This window comes from Strix aluco, chromosome 18 (genome assembly GCF_031877795.1).
Source record: "Strix aluco isolate bStrAlu1 chromosome 18, bStrAlu1.hap1, whole genome shotgun sequence".
Classification (NCBI taxonomy): domain Eukaryota; kingdom Metazoa; phylum Chordata; class Aves; order Strigiformes; family Strigidae; genus Strix; species Strix aluco.
Window position 1 is genome coordinate 11430439 of NC_133948.1, and position 13996 is coordinate 11444434.

The 13996-nt window shown below is 40.5% G+C and overlaps 2 protein-coding genes across 5 annotated transcripts in view; one reads left to right on the forward strand and one right to left on the reverse strand.

Annotated features, from left to right (window-relative positions):
* Nucleotides 1-7: 7 nt before the first annotated feature.
* Nucleotides 8-9366, forward strand: GUCD1 (guanylyl cyclase domain containing 1). Of its 3 annotated transcripts, none has more exons than XM_074844504.1 (6): nt 8-80; nt 1572-1656; nt 3118-3283; nt 4044-4135; nt 5737-5978; nt 6454-9366. In XM_074844504.1, the coding sequence occupies exons 1-6, from the start codon at nt 44-46 to the stop codon at nt 6543-6545; spliced, it is 714 nt and encodes a 237-aa protein (XP_074700605.1). In that variant the 5' UTR covers nt 8-43; the 3' UTR covers nt 6546-9366. The 3 variants fall into 3 exon arrangements, with proteins under 3 accessions (XP_074700605.1, XP_074700603.1, XP_074700604.1); XM_074844502.1 differs by lacking the exon at nt 8-80 and adding an exon at nt 215-822; XM_074844503.1 differs by lacking the exon at nt 8-80 and adding an exon at nt 218-429.
* A 965-nt stretch (nt 9367-10331) lies between these two features.
* Nucleotides 10332-13996, reverse strand: part of UPB1 (beta-ureidopropionase 1) — a 36121-nt gene continuing 32456 nt past the window's right edge. For both annotated transcript variants that reach the window (XM_074844501.1, XM_074844499.1), the window contains 2 exons: nt 13418-13572; nt 10332-10581 (listed from right to left, as the gene is read on the reverse strand). In XM_074844501.1, coding sequence (XP_074700602.1) covers nt 10498-10581; nt 13418-13572 — 239 coding nt within the window. In that variant the 3' untranslated portion in view covers nt 10332-10497. The remainder of the gene's footprint in view (nt 10582-13417; nt 13573-13996) is intronic.

The following is a 13996-nucleotide window of genomic DNA, read 5'->3' on the forward strand; positions in this document are numbered from 1 at the left end:
CGGCGGGGCCGGCAGTGAGCGGGCGGCAGGCCCCGCCGCCGCCATGAAGAGCCCCCGGGAGGCTGGGGAGCCGCCGCCAGGTCAGTGCGCCCCGCCGCGGCAGCGGGGCCGGCCCCGGCCGTCTCCCGCAGCCCTCCCTCTGCGGGCGGCTGCCGCTCGCCGCCGGGGAGCGCGGGGCGCCGGGCGGAGCCCTCCTCGGGGCGCCCCGACGGCGGGGAGGGGGCCGGGCTGCGGGGCTCCGCGACGGGGTCCGCCCCGGCGGAACGGGCTAGGCGCCGGCTAGGGGGAGGGAGGCCTGGGTACGGCCCTGCCCGCGGCGGGCGGCTCTGGCCGTCCCCTCGGGAGGCCCCGGCGGCCTCGCCGTGCTCCCGGAGCTGCGAAGCTGCCGGTTCTGCCACCAGCAGCAAAGTGGAATGACTGGCTCCGTCTGTAAGTTCGTCGCGCCGAGGAGCTGGCAAAGGGGAGCGGTGTTTTCGATGTTATTTGCAGCCACAGCGTATACGCGCTCGTATCTTATCTGAGGACAGCTGACAGTCATCACTGAAAAAGTCAGGGTGTGCTGGGAAACAGGATGCCTGGAAGCTGGACATCCAAGAAAATTAAAGTTGTTACCCTTTGAAGTCTTCACGTAGAAAACATGTACCTCTTCAGTTAACCTTGGGACTTGACAGAGGCCCTGGGTATTAACAAAAAGGGAACAGAATCATCATATGCCAAGAAAAAATGACAACAAAACAGATCCTGGTTTGAGGAGAATCTGGGAATTGGGTTTTCTTTGTTTCAGTATCAATAACAGGCACAACACTTCAAGTCCTTCAAGTGGTAAGGGTGTTTCTGACAGTGAAACCACCCCATTGCCAACCCTATAGAAATAAAAACTGAGGCAGAGGGATGGAGTTAGTTGTATTCTGGGCCTTTTTGGTAGAGATTGTTCTTTTTCCCTCTCCCTTTGTTGAGTTATTGAGGGAGTTAATACAAAAGGCCAACTGGTGCCATTTGTGAGCTTTGTTACCTGAAATTACTCACATAAATTACAGTCCCTGAGGAAAAAGACATCTATAGAAGAGGCTTATATCTGTGGAGCTTGTAAGAGATCGATGCCTAGAGATCTTGGTTGTGTCTGTTTTCTCACAGTTTGGTTTAACTCCTTTTGTGGCACAGAAATACATTCAGGCACAAGAGGAAGGATTAATACCTGTGCCTTACCTGCTATTATTTAGGAGGGGATATAGCTTACTTAGGGGCTGACGGGTATGTCACCCCACCAAAAAGAATAAAATGAAACTTCCAAGGAAAAGGGGGTGGACCATACAGCAGAGCGATCCAGGTATGGAACATTAAAGAAGTATGATATTAAACCAAATGCTTAACTGTATAAAAATACCAAACCTGTATTCCCCTAAGAAAGAAAAAAATACCTGCCAATCAGATAAAGTAAAAAATCGTTTCTAAGTTTCCACCACTATAGTGCTGAGGAGAAGCTGACTTTTAATGCTGAGGTATGGAAAAAACATTCCTGTATGGACTGACGTCTTTCGTGTTTTACTCACAATGGGATGTTTTCACTACAGTTGACTGCATCCAGCTGAAAGTGCCAGTCATTCAGCAGTTGTACCACTGGGACTGTGGGCTAGCCTGCTCCAGGATGGTGCTTCAGTAAGTGACGGTTTTGGTTTGAATGGGTGGGAAATCCCATCCCATGGGAGAGGGGTAGCAGGAAGCAACGTCCGGGGAGAAGAGGTGTGTTGAAGCAGCTGCGAGTTTAACTTGGTTTTATGAGAGCACATATTCTCAGGTACTCTTGGAGAATTACTGCTGCTTGGGCCTGGCACAGCTCTCCAGCAGGAGCAAGGGAAAATAGAAACTAAGAGGAACTTTAGACCCTTTTGAATAATTGACTGTTTTGACAGATGCAAAATACCTGATCAGCTCCAAGAACTTTGCAGGTTGGCATGATAAAAAGTTACTCCTCTTTCCTGTTGTTAGAATTCAGAACTGACACTTAGCACAGCAGTTCACCTGATTCCTTTCTGTGTTTTCAAGTGATGGGTAGGTGTACCCCAGTTTATAAGTATATGCTACCTCTGTCCTGCTGAGCCCACAATCTGTGGGATGAGGTGGTTTTGTTCCAGTAGTTTCAACTTCAAAACAATGCACTGTATTGCCCTTTGGGGTTTTTTTTGGTTTGGTTTGGTTTTTCTTTTTTTGAACTAGTAGCTGTCCTGCTGAACTCCTCTTTCCTTCCACAGAGGAACATGAGCTTAGGTGCAGGAGAGATACCTATTTAGATGTCCACTTAGTAGATATGAAGCAGAAGATTTTCATTTCTCTCCATCCCTTCTGCCAAGACGTTAGTCCGTGTGCTGGTAATTTCCCATCTTGACTACTGTAACCTCTGCCTCTTTATTCCCTTTACCTCTTTGCCACTCCGGTCTGCCCAAAACTCAGCTTGCAAGATTAATCTTCTCACCCTGCTGATCTGACCTTGTTTGCCCTGCATCCTCAATTCCAGTCCTGTTTTTTTTCCATTTACTTCCATTTGTTTTCTGACTTCCAGAACTGTCACTGCCTCTCCCCACCCCTTTGCAACCTGTCCCAAGCTTCCTTCTGACTTCATCTTCCCTTTATTGCCTTTTGTGCCATCAGTGCCTAAGACAAGCTTCCTTTGAATATTTACCAACTTCCTTTACAGTTCCTCCTTTTTAAATCCATCTATTGCGTGAAGCAAGTGTTAGTCTTTAACACTTCTGTGTTTGCTCTAATATGCTTGTACATTTAGACTGTAAGCCCTTCAGGACAGAGTTCTATACTTGCTCAGTATAGCTTGCCTATTGTACAACACCTGTACACTTCTAGCACTATAAAACAGTCAAGATACCCATACATTTTCGATTTTAAAAAAAGTCAGCAATAAATCCAGTTAAATATTCCCTACTCCCTTCCCTTCCCTTAAATTTGTGGCTCCTTTGTGGGTTGGGTTTTTTTGTTTGTTTTTTTCTTAGCAAAGCCCATTGTTTCAGTTTGTACGTCCTGTGATGTGGAGACTTGGGCTACAGCACACATTTTGCTTCTTCTAAGATCTGTGCCTCCCTTCCTCTGCCTTTCCTAATACCATAGGTACCTGAATCATTTGGACAATGATGAATTTCAGAAAGCCATCCAGGAGCTCCAGTTAACAAAGAGTATCTGGACTATTGACCTGGCCTACCTAATGCGGCACTTTGGTGTCAAGCATAAATTTTGCACCCAGACGCTTGGAGTGGACAAGGGCTACAAAAATCAGGTCAGTATTCTTATCTACTGGGAGACAGCAGAGGGTTTTAAAAGCCCTGTGTGTCACGCTTTAAAAGCTCTGTTGTGTTACTGACAATTAACCACAGTTCCTGTAAACAAGGTTTGCCTGTTGCCAAAACTGGCACAAATCAGTTCCAAAGGCGAGGCTAGATACAATCCCACGTATTTTACATCTTTGATTCCATAATATGATTTTTTAAAAAAGTTTTCATGTAATGCTCATAAAAGGTTTCAGCCTGTTTGACAGCCTTGGAGACTGAAGCCCTCTATTTATCTACAGAACAGATACAGCCTGGGCAGCAGCAGTGCTAGCTTCCACACTTTCCCCACCACCGTGCCTCAGCCCTGACCTGGAAGAACCACCTCTAGAGGTGAGAGGGGAACTCAGCCTCCGTGTCCATTGAAAGCTTGACCTCTTCAGGATTGCCAGCAAGGGGGCCAATGAGTGCCTGTGGTGGCAATGGCTTTTCTAATGCAAGCTCCTGCCCAGTACAAACCAGACAGGCTTCTTTCATGTAGGCAGCTGAATAGCCACTGGATGGAAATTACAACAATAACTGACCACGAGTGAATTTAAACTTAAAATTTAGAGCAGGAATCCTTATCCTGTTACCAGTGAACTAAAGGAGATATCTCTTATTCCATAGCCAGATCTCCAACTTACGCAGGCCCTTGCTAGCAGGGACTGTAAGCGGTGGATTACCTAAGGTAAACATCATTCCAGTTCATAACTTCTATTATCTCCACAGTCATTTTACAGGAAGCACTTTGACACAGAAGAGAATCGAGTGAATCAGCTCTTTGCACAAGCCAAAGCCTGCAAGGTGCTGGTGGAGAAGTGGTAAGCTTATTGTTTTCTTTCCCGTCTCTTTGGAGATTCTGTGGGTGCTACGCTTTTCTTGCAGTCACCAAGCTAAACAGATAAAAGAGACTGAAATCAAGCCCTGAGCCTTTTTTGTGAATTACAGTGTTTCTACTATACCCATCTCAAAAAAAACCCCGTGGACATCAAGAGTTAATAATGAAGTTTGAGGAAAAACAGGCATGACACAGAATAAGTGATTTGAAAATGCTGACAGGAGTTGACTATTGTTTATCTTTTGAATTTGATTATCCATTAAGATTACCCAGTAGGGAGTGCCTTACAGCACTCTAATTGGTCATTGTTGGAATTAAGGAGAGTGCTACGTGGGCACATAACCCACTGTTCCCAGAGCTATGCAGACATTATAGTTCTTTGTTCCTAGACAGAAGCACAAAGAAGCAGCCAGCCTATGAGCTTTTGCCAAGGGGAAGATGAAATAAGGAACCTCTACAAAAGAACTGCAAACCCAGGAGAAGGGGAAAAAATGCAAAATTGTTTCACAGCTGACTAATAATCTACATGGGACATAACTAAGTGTCCACATTCAAAGAGTTGCATCCGTTTTTATAGGGAAGCTGGATTTGGATCTTTGTTGTTGAATTTGGGTAAGGGATTAGGAGTAAGAAGAGGGGGTACTGGGCAACCACAACAGCATTTGAATGCTGCAATGCAACCTTCATTTAGCAGAATTGTTAACTGTCCTTTTAAACATACACAGAGTCTGTGTGGCACCATCTGCTTAACTAGAGCTGTGGCAGGACAGTCGGTCCATCTTGCTTTAGCAATCTTAAAATCGTGGCCTTGATCAAGGCAGGGACAGAGCCATATCAACCTGTGCAGTACTGAGGCTGGGGCATCAAAAAGGAGAAGCAACACTGGAAAAGATTAAAAAGCATGAGTTCAGTCAGGTAGTGCACAGCGCCCCGACATCTGGAACGTATCCAGGGGATGAGTTTCTAATGCATATGGAATACACCATCTGCCTCAGTGAAGGACAGCTTTTAACAGATGAGATTATAGGTTATGTTTCGGTAATACTCATTCTCTCTAAGAGGTACTATAGGAATAAAGCCTCAAGAGCATCGGGGAGTCCAAAATTGGAGCTGGGAGAAACATATTCCTGTGTGACAGGCAAATTTGGGCACGTCTTAATTTGGTTGAATGATTATACAATCTTTATCAACTGAGTAGTTAAAGATTTCGTGCTTCAGAGATAAGCTTTTCTAAGAGCAGGAGAGAACACTCCACTTAGGATTTTCCCACAACAGAAGTCTCTCAAGTTACCGGCGCCTTTAATACTCTTCTCTGGGGCATCTGATACATTCTGAGATTACATTTATATTAATGCAGAATCCAGAGCTGTTGCTCTGCACTTACAGTAGCAGCAATGAGATCAAAAGGCCTTGAATGACACAGGTTTGTCAGGCTTTGTCTGTAGCAAAGCTTGCAGGGTTTAACAGCAATAAGCTGGACCTGCCAGCTGCATGTCATAAGTACTGTCCATCATCATGCACTTCATTGTATACCAGTCTCTTTCCTAAACTTGCTAAAAAGCACATCTGATTTTTTTTCTGCAGCACAGTAACTGTTCAAGACATCCAAAACCACCTGTCCCAAGGTCATGTAGCCATTGTCCTAGTGAATGCGGTCCTGCTATTGTGTGATCTTTGCTCAAGTCCTGTCAAATACTGCTGCTTCCTCCCCATTGGACAGAAGTGCTTCTGCAGGAATCCTGACTACCAGGGCCATTTCATTGTGTTATGTGGCTACAACAAAGCCTCAGGGAGTATTTACTACAACAATCCTGCCTATGCTGACCGTGAGTAGCCTTTTGGGTGGATTCTCAGCCACCATGTTACTAACATGTCTGTAATACAGAGCCACAGCTGTACTTCCCCTAATATACATATATTTCAAGCATCACTAACCAATTTGTCAGAAGGGGTTTTGCCACATTAATTAAATTAGCGCTGCATTTTGTGCTGTGGTTTACTTGAGGCATTGAGATACACATTCTAGCAAACCTGTTTGGCTTTCAGATGGGTCAGTGAGAGATGTTGAACTGTTGTTCAGAATATAACAGGATGGCCACTTTAATACCTGTTTACAACATTATGTCAGTGAGCACTGCCTTTGAGGTAAAAAGATCTGCCTGAGTAAAGCTGTAACCTAAGCCATAGGTCTAGTCTGTATACCAGTTACTTTTCTTTGTAGAGGCTGCTAGACCCAGTATAAAAGCCTTTCATGGGCAAATTTGTCTGAATTTTTACTAACATTTTGTTCCTCCTTAACAGGAACATGCTGCACCAGCATCAGTAACTTTGAGGAGGCCAGGACAAGTTATGGCACTGATGAAGATATTCTGTTCATCTACACAGACAGCTGACACCCACACCTGATACTTCTGGTCCTTTCCTGTGCAGCCTGCATGGCAGCTGGCTGCTTGTCTCAGGACTCCCCCTGCAGAGACCGTGCTCCGGAATTGCAGTGGGATCTTAAACAAGGGAGGCTTTATAGACATTGATAGGACTATACTGAAATGCTGTCTTTACCTTTTTTTTTTTTCCTGATGACATACCTGATTTTGCAATGTATGTCTCACTTTTTTTTTCTTCCTTATTTTCAACATTGCACACTTGACAGCAGTTTTAAAATACAGGCCCAGGGCCTGTTCACTTTGAGCTTATTTTCAAATTAAACACATGAGAATAAAGCACCAAATTAATGAACTTTAACACTTGGTAACACATGCATAGGTTTAGGTAAAAAAAAAGAGGAAAAAAAATAGGAAATACCTGTTTCTCTCTCTCTGTCAAAGCATCAAGGGCTGATCTTCATCCTAAATCTAGGGATTTGAGGTTCAGCAGGGTGTTATGGAAGGAAAAAATACTGACTTAAACCACTTTTAAATAACAAAAATGCCTTGCTGGCTTACCAATAGAATCACAGAATCATCTAGGTTGGAAAAGACCTTGAAGATCACCTAGTCCAACCATTAACCTAACATTGACAGTTCTCAAGTACACCATATCCTTAAGTGCTATGTCAACCCCCAATAGTATCTGCATTGTAGGAATGAAACACATTTACTCAAGGAAACTTCCCAAATTCACCTTACACAGATTTAGCATTTATGCCACTGCATAAAACTTTGAATCGTAGTTATTGGTATTGTTCCTTGTACTACAAACTCACTCTCATTTGGCTAAATCCTCTAGGATGACTGCTCAGAGCTCTGTATTGCTCCAAAAGTTTAAGTGAAGACATTTTATTTGTACCTAGAAGTCTTTATTGCTTTTTGCAGAAACCTCTGAACTTTATGCCACCTACTTGTGCCAGTTTCTGCAGAATCCATTCTAAATATAAACTTGTAAACTTATTAAGCAAATACAGAAAATGGTCATGCACAGTAATGATATACATTTTTGTGTAAATTGTAAATACCTGACAGCATATACTGGATTGTAACTAAAATGCTGAATCATAATTTGAGCCAAATTTTGCTATTGGCATCAGTTCAGTGACCTTTTAAGAAGAGCTGAAATCAATTAAGAAAAGAGGGAATACAAACATCTCTTTGCTAAAGTAAAAAAGCAGGAACTCAGATTTTCTAGCTCATATACTACAGCTGTATTTGGATTAAGCTGGAGTTACCATATTCAGACATTATGAAGTGAAATTGCTAGCAGTCCCTTCATAATCCTTCCGTGTATTACCTGGCTTTAATTACTTTGCTGAGGAGCACTGTAAAGTGTAGGAAATAGCCACCTATTTCAGATTCATCCATCAGTTTCCTACAAGTCTTGATCTCCAGTTCTGCCTATGTTGAAGTGGGTACAAAAATCGATGTTAATACTGATGTACAGCTAGCAAAATTTTATTTTGCACTTAAGACAGACATCCCACACCTTTGGCACACCTTTGGCATGGCTTTAGGAGAAGTGTTCGAGTTCTAGAACTGCATGGGATAACAGCAAAAGGACATTGTTATTTAGTGGTGAAAATAATAGGAATCACTTTAAGCATGGTAAAAAATTTTTCTAAGAGAAAACATTTTCTTTTATCAGCTGTTGACTTCTGAAAAGTATCTGGAAAGTGTTCAGTAGGTATGCATAGTAGAATCGAGTGCTCCTTTGTACAAAGGCTAAAAATAGTAACAGACATTTAAAATGCAGTGGCCTTTTTAAGTTCTGAACAAAAAGTATGTGACAAGAAATTTTCAGTGTATCAGATTTTTCTTATCACTGCTGAAGTTGGAATACGTTTTGGCACTGATACTTGCAGAACTAGTAAAAATTAGGATGTGATTTGTGAGCCGTAGAACCAGATCAGTGCCACTAGCAGAATCCCAGAAAAAAGGTACAAACCCTATTATAGAGAATGCCTTCCAACTCCTCCAAAGTCACCAGGTGGCTACCGATCTAGGAATTTTTATTTCCAAGTCCAAATTTACAATGTTTGATTTGGAGAGACTGTACTAGCTATGTTAATTAATAACAGGTATGTAAACTACAGATTGATAGAGTACTTCCTTAACCCATGCATTTTCGGGTAGGTAGTTCATTCAATACCATTAAACTGCCACAGGATTTATTTTAGAGCAAGCTTGGTTAGGTAAATAAAAACAATTCTTACAAAAGATTTGTAATTGACATTTAGCCTCTTATAGGTTCAGTTATCCAAATGTGAATCTTGAGCTTATACATAAAACATGAATTTAAGGGCATGCTAAATGTTCTGAAGTGCACAGATAGGTGTAACAATGTTGACTGTTAAACATTTGGTACCCAGGGTTTAAATACTTTAACAAAACTGAAAAAGCTGTTTAAGCTAATACAAAAGGAGAGTTCCACCATTGCAACAGGATCTCTTAGAGCTGCCAAATGGAAGATAGTTATGAGAGATGAAAACACAAGAAGCAGAAGCCAAGTGAAAAGACAGAGTATTTATATGACACAAATTCAGATTAAAAGCAGCTCACTGCACAAGCACTCAGAACACTGCATATTCTGAAACTTCTTCCCATTACAAGATTGTCTATCAAAATACTCATTATGAAAATGTTTTGTCACTTTGTTTCCTTCATGATGTCAATAGCAAAAGAAGGGGTATTTTACATGCAGGGATTTTATACATAAATATATTTTTATTTGTAATTAAGCCATTCTCAATAAAGGTTTAAAGTCACAGATAACCCTGTAACATAATGTAGCAAGTGCATTTATTAACTAGCTTATTATGGAAAATAATTTGAAAATTTTTAGAGGATGTGTTATACTTAACTAGAAATGACACAGCTGAAATTGTAATTTGGAAAAAAATTTAAGAGTTCAAATATTTATTTCAGCTATAAATTCATAGATGCTAGGCTGTAAATGGTATTCATTCTGCACTTCCTGAACACCTGCTGCATCACCTGAATCATACAAACCAAAATTTCAATATACACTAGTAGCTGAGAACAGCAAACGTATTGCTATCTATATTCAACACCTGTTTTGTGAACTCTGCAACCACTGACTATCCTACTGGAGTGCAGCTCCAGGGAAGCAGTTTTTGTTACCCATCCTGATCCCTAATAGCATCTCTGTGGCTTCCTGTTCACAATCAAAGTATGCAACTGCACCAGCCTTGCCTATGTTTTAGCCAGTGTTTCTGTTTTTGCCTCACAACCCAGCACTGAGCTTCTGAAGATATTAAAAGACTGGAGTACTACTTTTGCACCTTGAAGGAGCCCAAAGACACTGGTCCAACTGTGGTTGTAATATGTAGTGTAAAGGGAGATCAAAAGAACCAAAGTGGTCTTGCTTTACAGTACCCACAGATCTTCAAACTAGGACATGCTGGGACATGACTTAGCTCTAACAGAACTGCATCAAATAGTTTGTAATTTAAAAGAAACAGATGAAAACAATTTATGCCTCCTTTTTCAATAAATTATGCATTTGGGTAAAAACTTTAAAGCAGAAGTAGATAAGAGGCACAATGCAAAGCTTACATAAAAATTTTTATGTCTTCTGAACTCATCATCTCCATCAAACTATATCGCAGTACACAGTACTAAATAAACTGCATCATCATTTTATATCAGTGTATTCCTACTGGATATATTTCTAGTAAGGAACAAAAGTTTGGACTCATTAGTGTAAATGACAAACCCACATCCAAGAAGCCATTTTTCAATTATTTTACTTAACAGTTTTGAATCCTATTATTTAAAAGTTACAGTTAATTAAAATGACAACATGAAAATAACAGCTTGTGATCCACAGTAAAGCTATCATCCAACACTACCTTTTAATTTGTTAGGTAACATTTGATTGTAATGAGATGCTCTCTTACTCTTTGATTATATTTGGTATAAAATAAGGCTGGACTGCTTCAGTGAGCTCCTCTGCATACATTTCATATCTACCAGTCATCTGGAAAAGAAAAATCAAAGCTTCAGTTCTTTCAGTGAGCTATGAAAGTACTTCAGTAGAAAATGTTTACATCCTCCATTTTTTTATGGCAACACATTAATTGCCCCAAACAATAAAACCATAATTCACTCAAAATGCAAGACCTCCAGTGCCTTAGCACAAACATACTTTTATAAAAGAACTCGCATTGTGTTGCCTAAAACTACACTTTTACCCCAAAAAGAGTAGAAGTGCATCTCCACTCTAAAAATAAAACTATAAAATGAACACCTTCCTGATTTGCAGCTCTCCTTCACTGACAGTCATGTCTGCTGACTAATTACTTAAGGCTATTCTGGTTATCCTGGATAGCTGAAAGCTGAACGTGAAAGGTCGACTGACTTTCTTATGCATAAACAATATTCTTTTTTAGGTAAGTTATGTCAATGAAGGCAAAGGAGTGTATCTGTAATTATGTCTTCGTATTACGTCCTTGACAACCAATGAACCCTGCTGCCAGCAATAAGTTTGCATATGTGCCACTGTATTTGGGTTGCTCACTTTATCCATTAATAATACAAAATATTATCATTGCTTTGGGTGATACAGTAAGCTAGGAGGCTGAAATATAGCACTTCACGTAGTCTTATCATCCTCTTCTGAAGTGCAGTCTACAACACTGGCTCTGAGAGGGGCTAATTGCTTCTTTCTTGCCAGAGTGTAATGAGGACAATTTGTTTAACTATTTCGCTGCTGTAAGTTTAGTAAAGACATTCTGCTTAACACCCCTTTCAGGCATCACTGAATGCAAATAGCAGATACCAGAGCAGGTTAAAATAGCTTCCTACTTGCTATCAAGGGTTTTCTGTGGTGGATAACCTATGACTTCATACTTCCTCATTCCCCTCATATCAAGAACTACCTCTGTCTTGGCCACAAATGAGAGGAAAAGGAAATAGATATCCCCTGTCACATAAACAAAATTCACAGCTGTGCCTTATGTGTCAAAAGACCAACAATAGCAACCCACACCATCAGCATAAAACTAAGGTGCTGAAAGCGCAAGACTTGAAGACAACAAAAAATAAGCAATTCTATACAAAACCGCTGAAGGTCAGTGTTTTGCTTTTACTGTTTGTTTTTCCTAATCAATACAATTGCTTTTGTTCAGATACCCCTACTAAGTTGTTACAAGCAATGCTCCATGGGCTTCCTGGCACACTAAATCTCTACTCTGCCTCAGATTTCAGTGGCAAAGCAAAACTAAATGCCTGACTGACTTTAAAAAAAGCTGGGAATCTCTCAGCACCATTTAATTCCACTATATGAACAACCATAAACCTACCACATGCATCTATAAAACAACAAATGCAATCTGTCCAGAAGACAACCTGAAATTACTTTTTACCTTTAGTCCCTATATATGGATTGGCAGCATTAGCAAAGAAATTCAGCTCTAGCTAAGAAATGACTCTGTTTTAATTAAAAAGTTTATTCAACATTTCAAATCCACAGAACATTTGTATTTTTACATCAAACTGAAACCAAAACACATTATATATTGCACTATATTGTAATGCACAAAGTGGTTGCAAATAAACCAGCTCTATAAAATAAACTTCTGCTTGCAGTAACATTATGTGGAAAACCTGACACTCCTTGCAAATTATTACTCATTTTAAATACTAGCTTATCACTGAAGAACTTACGTATATTATGACAGTTGCTAGTCAGGAGTTCTGTTCTACTTTGTTAGGATTCAAATCATGCTGCTCTTAAGAGTGGACAGGAAAAAATTCTAGTCTTTAGCAGTACTGAGGACTAGAATGAAAGACCTGTCTCGACAGAAGTAAGCAAGACATTTTCCTCATCAACAAAGCCTATTTGAGAAGTTGCAACCTCTTTTCTCCTTTTGCTTGCCTTCTTTGTTGTTCTAGCAGAACATTTGTGAGGCCTGTTGTAAACTTGATCAGGTTAAAAGAAGAAACTAGAGTGTCGTTTGTTTGTTTGTTTAAAATAAAAATAATCTGGTCACTCCACTAAACCAGTATACAAGAGAGCACCCCACATAGCCTGTACTGGCACAACTGAAGGGTTAGCAAACTGCAGTGCTGATGTGGCAGTTTCTTAAACCAACACTGCTACTGGACAAATTAAATCAAATTATACCCTCAGGAAAGATGATCCAATTTAGCTTTATCTCAGAATGCGAAAAATAGTAATAAGTAAGTTTGTTCAAGTCATGTGGAGAGGCTTGCAGCTGTCTTAATCTGATTTAGACAAATTCAAAAGTGTGTTAGTATGCTTCAGAGATGAATGTACAGGGTACTTTGTCTGCGGCTTCAACATCTCCACAAATTCAGGGAATTAAGACTGCAAGAAGTTTGGATTCAGAAAGTTCTCAGATGCTTAAAGATTCTTGTGGTTTTGGCTTTTCACTATATTTCACCAAAACTGACACATAAGGCCTATAAGAATATAAAGAACTACCATATTAGGTCAGATCAAAGGCCCATCTCAGCCAAGTGACAAATGCCTATATACTTTGCGTAAGGAAACTGCACACAACTTCCCCTAGTAGTCCTCGGAGCTCCTGGCACTCCCACATTTAAGCACCAAAGGCTGTTTTTCATTTAAAAGCTATTGGCCTAGTTTCCCTGAATTTGGCTACTCCTTTCTGGAATTCATTTATTCCTTTGGCCTCCAGAACATCTTTAAATTAGTTCAACAATTTAAGCTCTGGACTGTTAAAGAAAAAAAAGGCTGACTTTTAACTACTGTAAGATTATAAGATCATTATGAAAGCTTGTTTGTTCTAATATCATATGTAAGTTTGTTTCTTTATAAGCAGGCTTACCTTAAAATTCCATTTGTCACTGACTTGTCTGCAAAGATTCAGATCCATCTCTACCACCAAAAGTCCATCCTGAGTGCGAGAGAGTCCTGGGGTCCTGCTGCCATCTGGTGCAGCTACGTAACTTGAGCCATAAAAATGGCCCAAGTCATGGTGTGCTTAAAGAAATTTTTAAAAAGCATGTAACCCCCTCTGCACGTAAGTATACAACTTAGCATGCAGTGTCCCTGGCTCAATTTCTTGCGGTTGCTCACTCACTGTGCTTTAAGCAAGATATCCTGAAGAGTCACAGCACAATCCTAAGGTAATTGCAGTTCTGACCGACAGTTACTTTCATGCACAGTACAGCTTTCACATACATCAAATTAACAGGAAAAAACTCACTGCATTGCCTTTTAAATAATGCATGATTATGCTTTCCCATTTAAGTCTCTGAAATTAAGAAATGGGTTTGCTTTCATTGTTATTGTCAAATCATACATTTCCAAAACAGCTGACAGAGATGCACCCATTCAATTTTCAATACAAGGTCAGAAGTGAAAACACTGGGATTTGAGGCACAGAAAAAAATCTTACTTCATA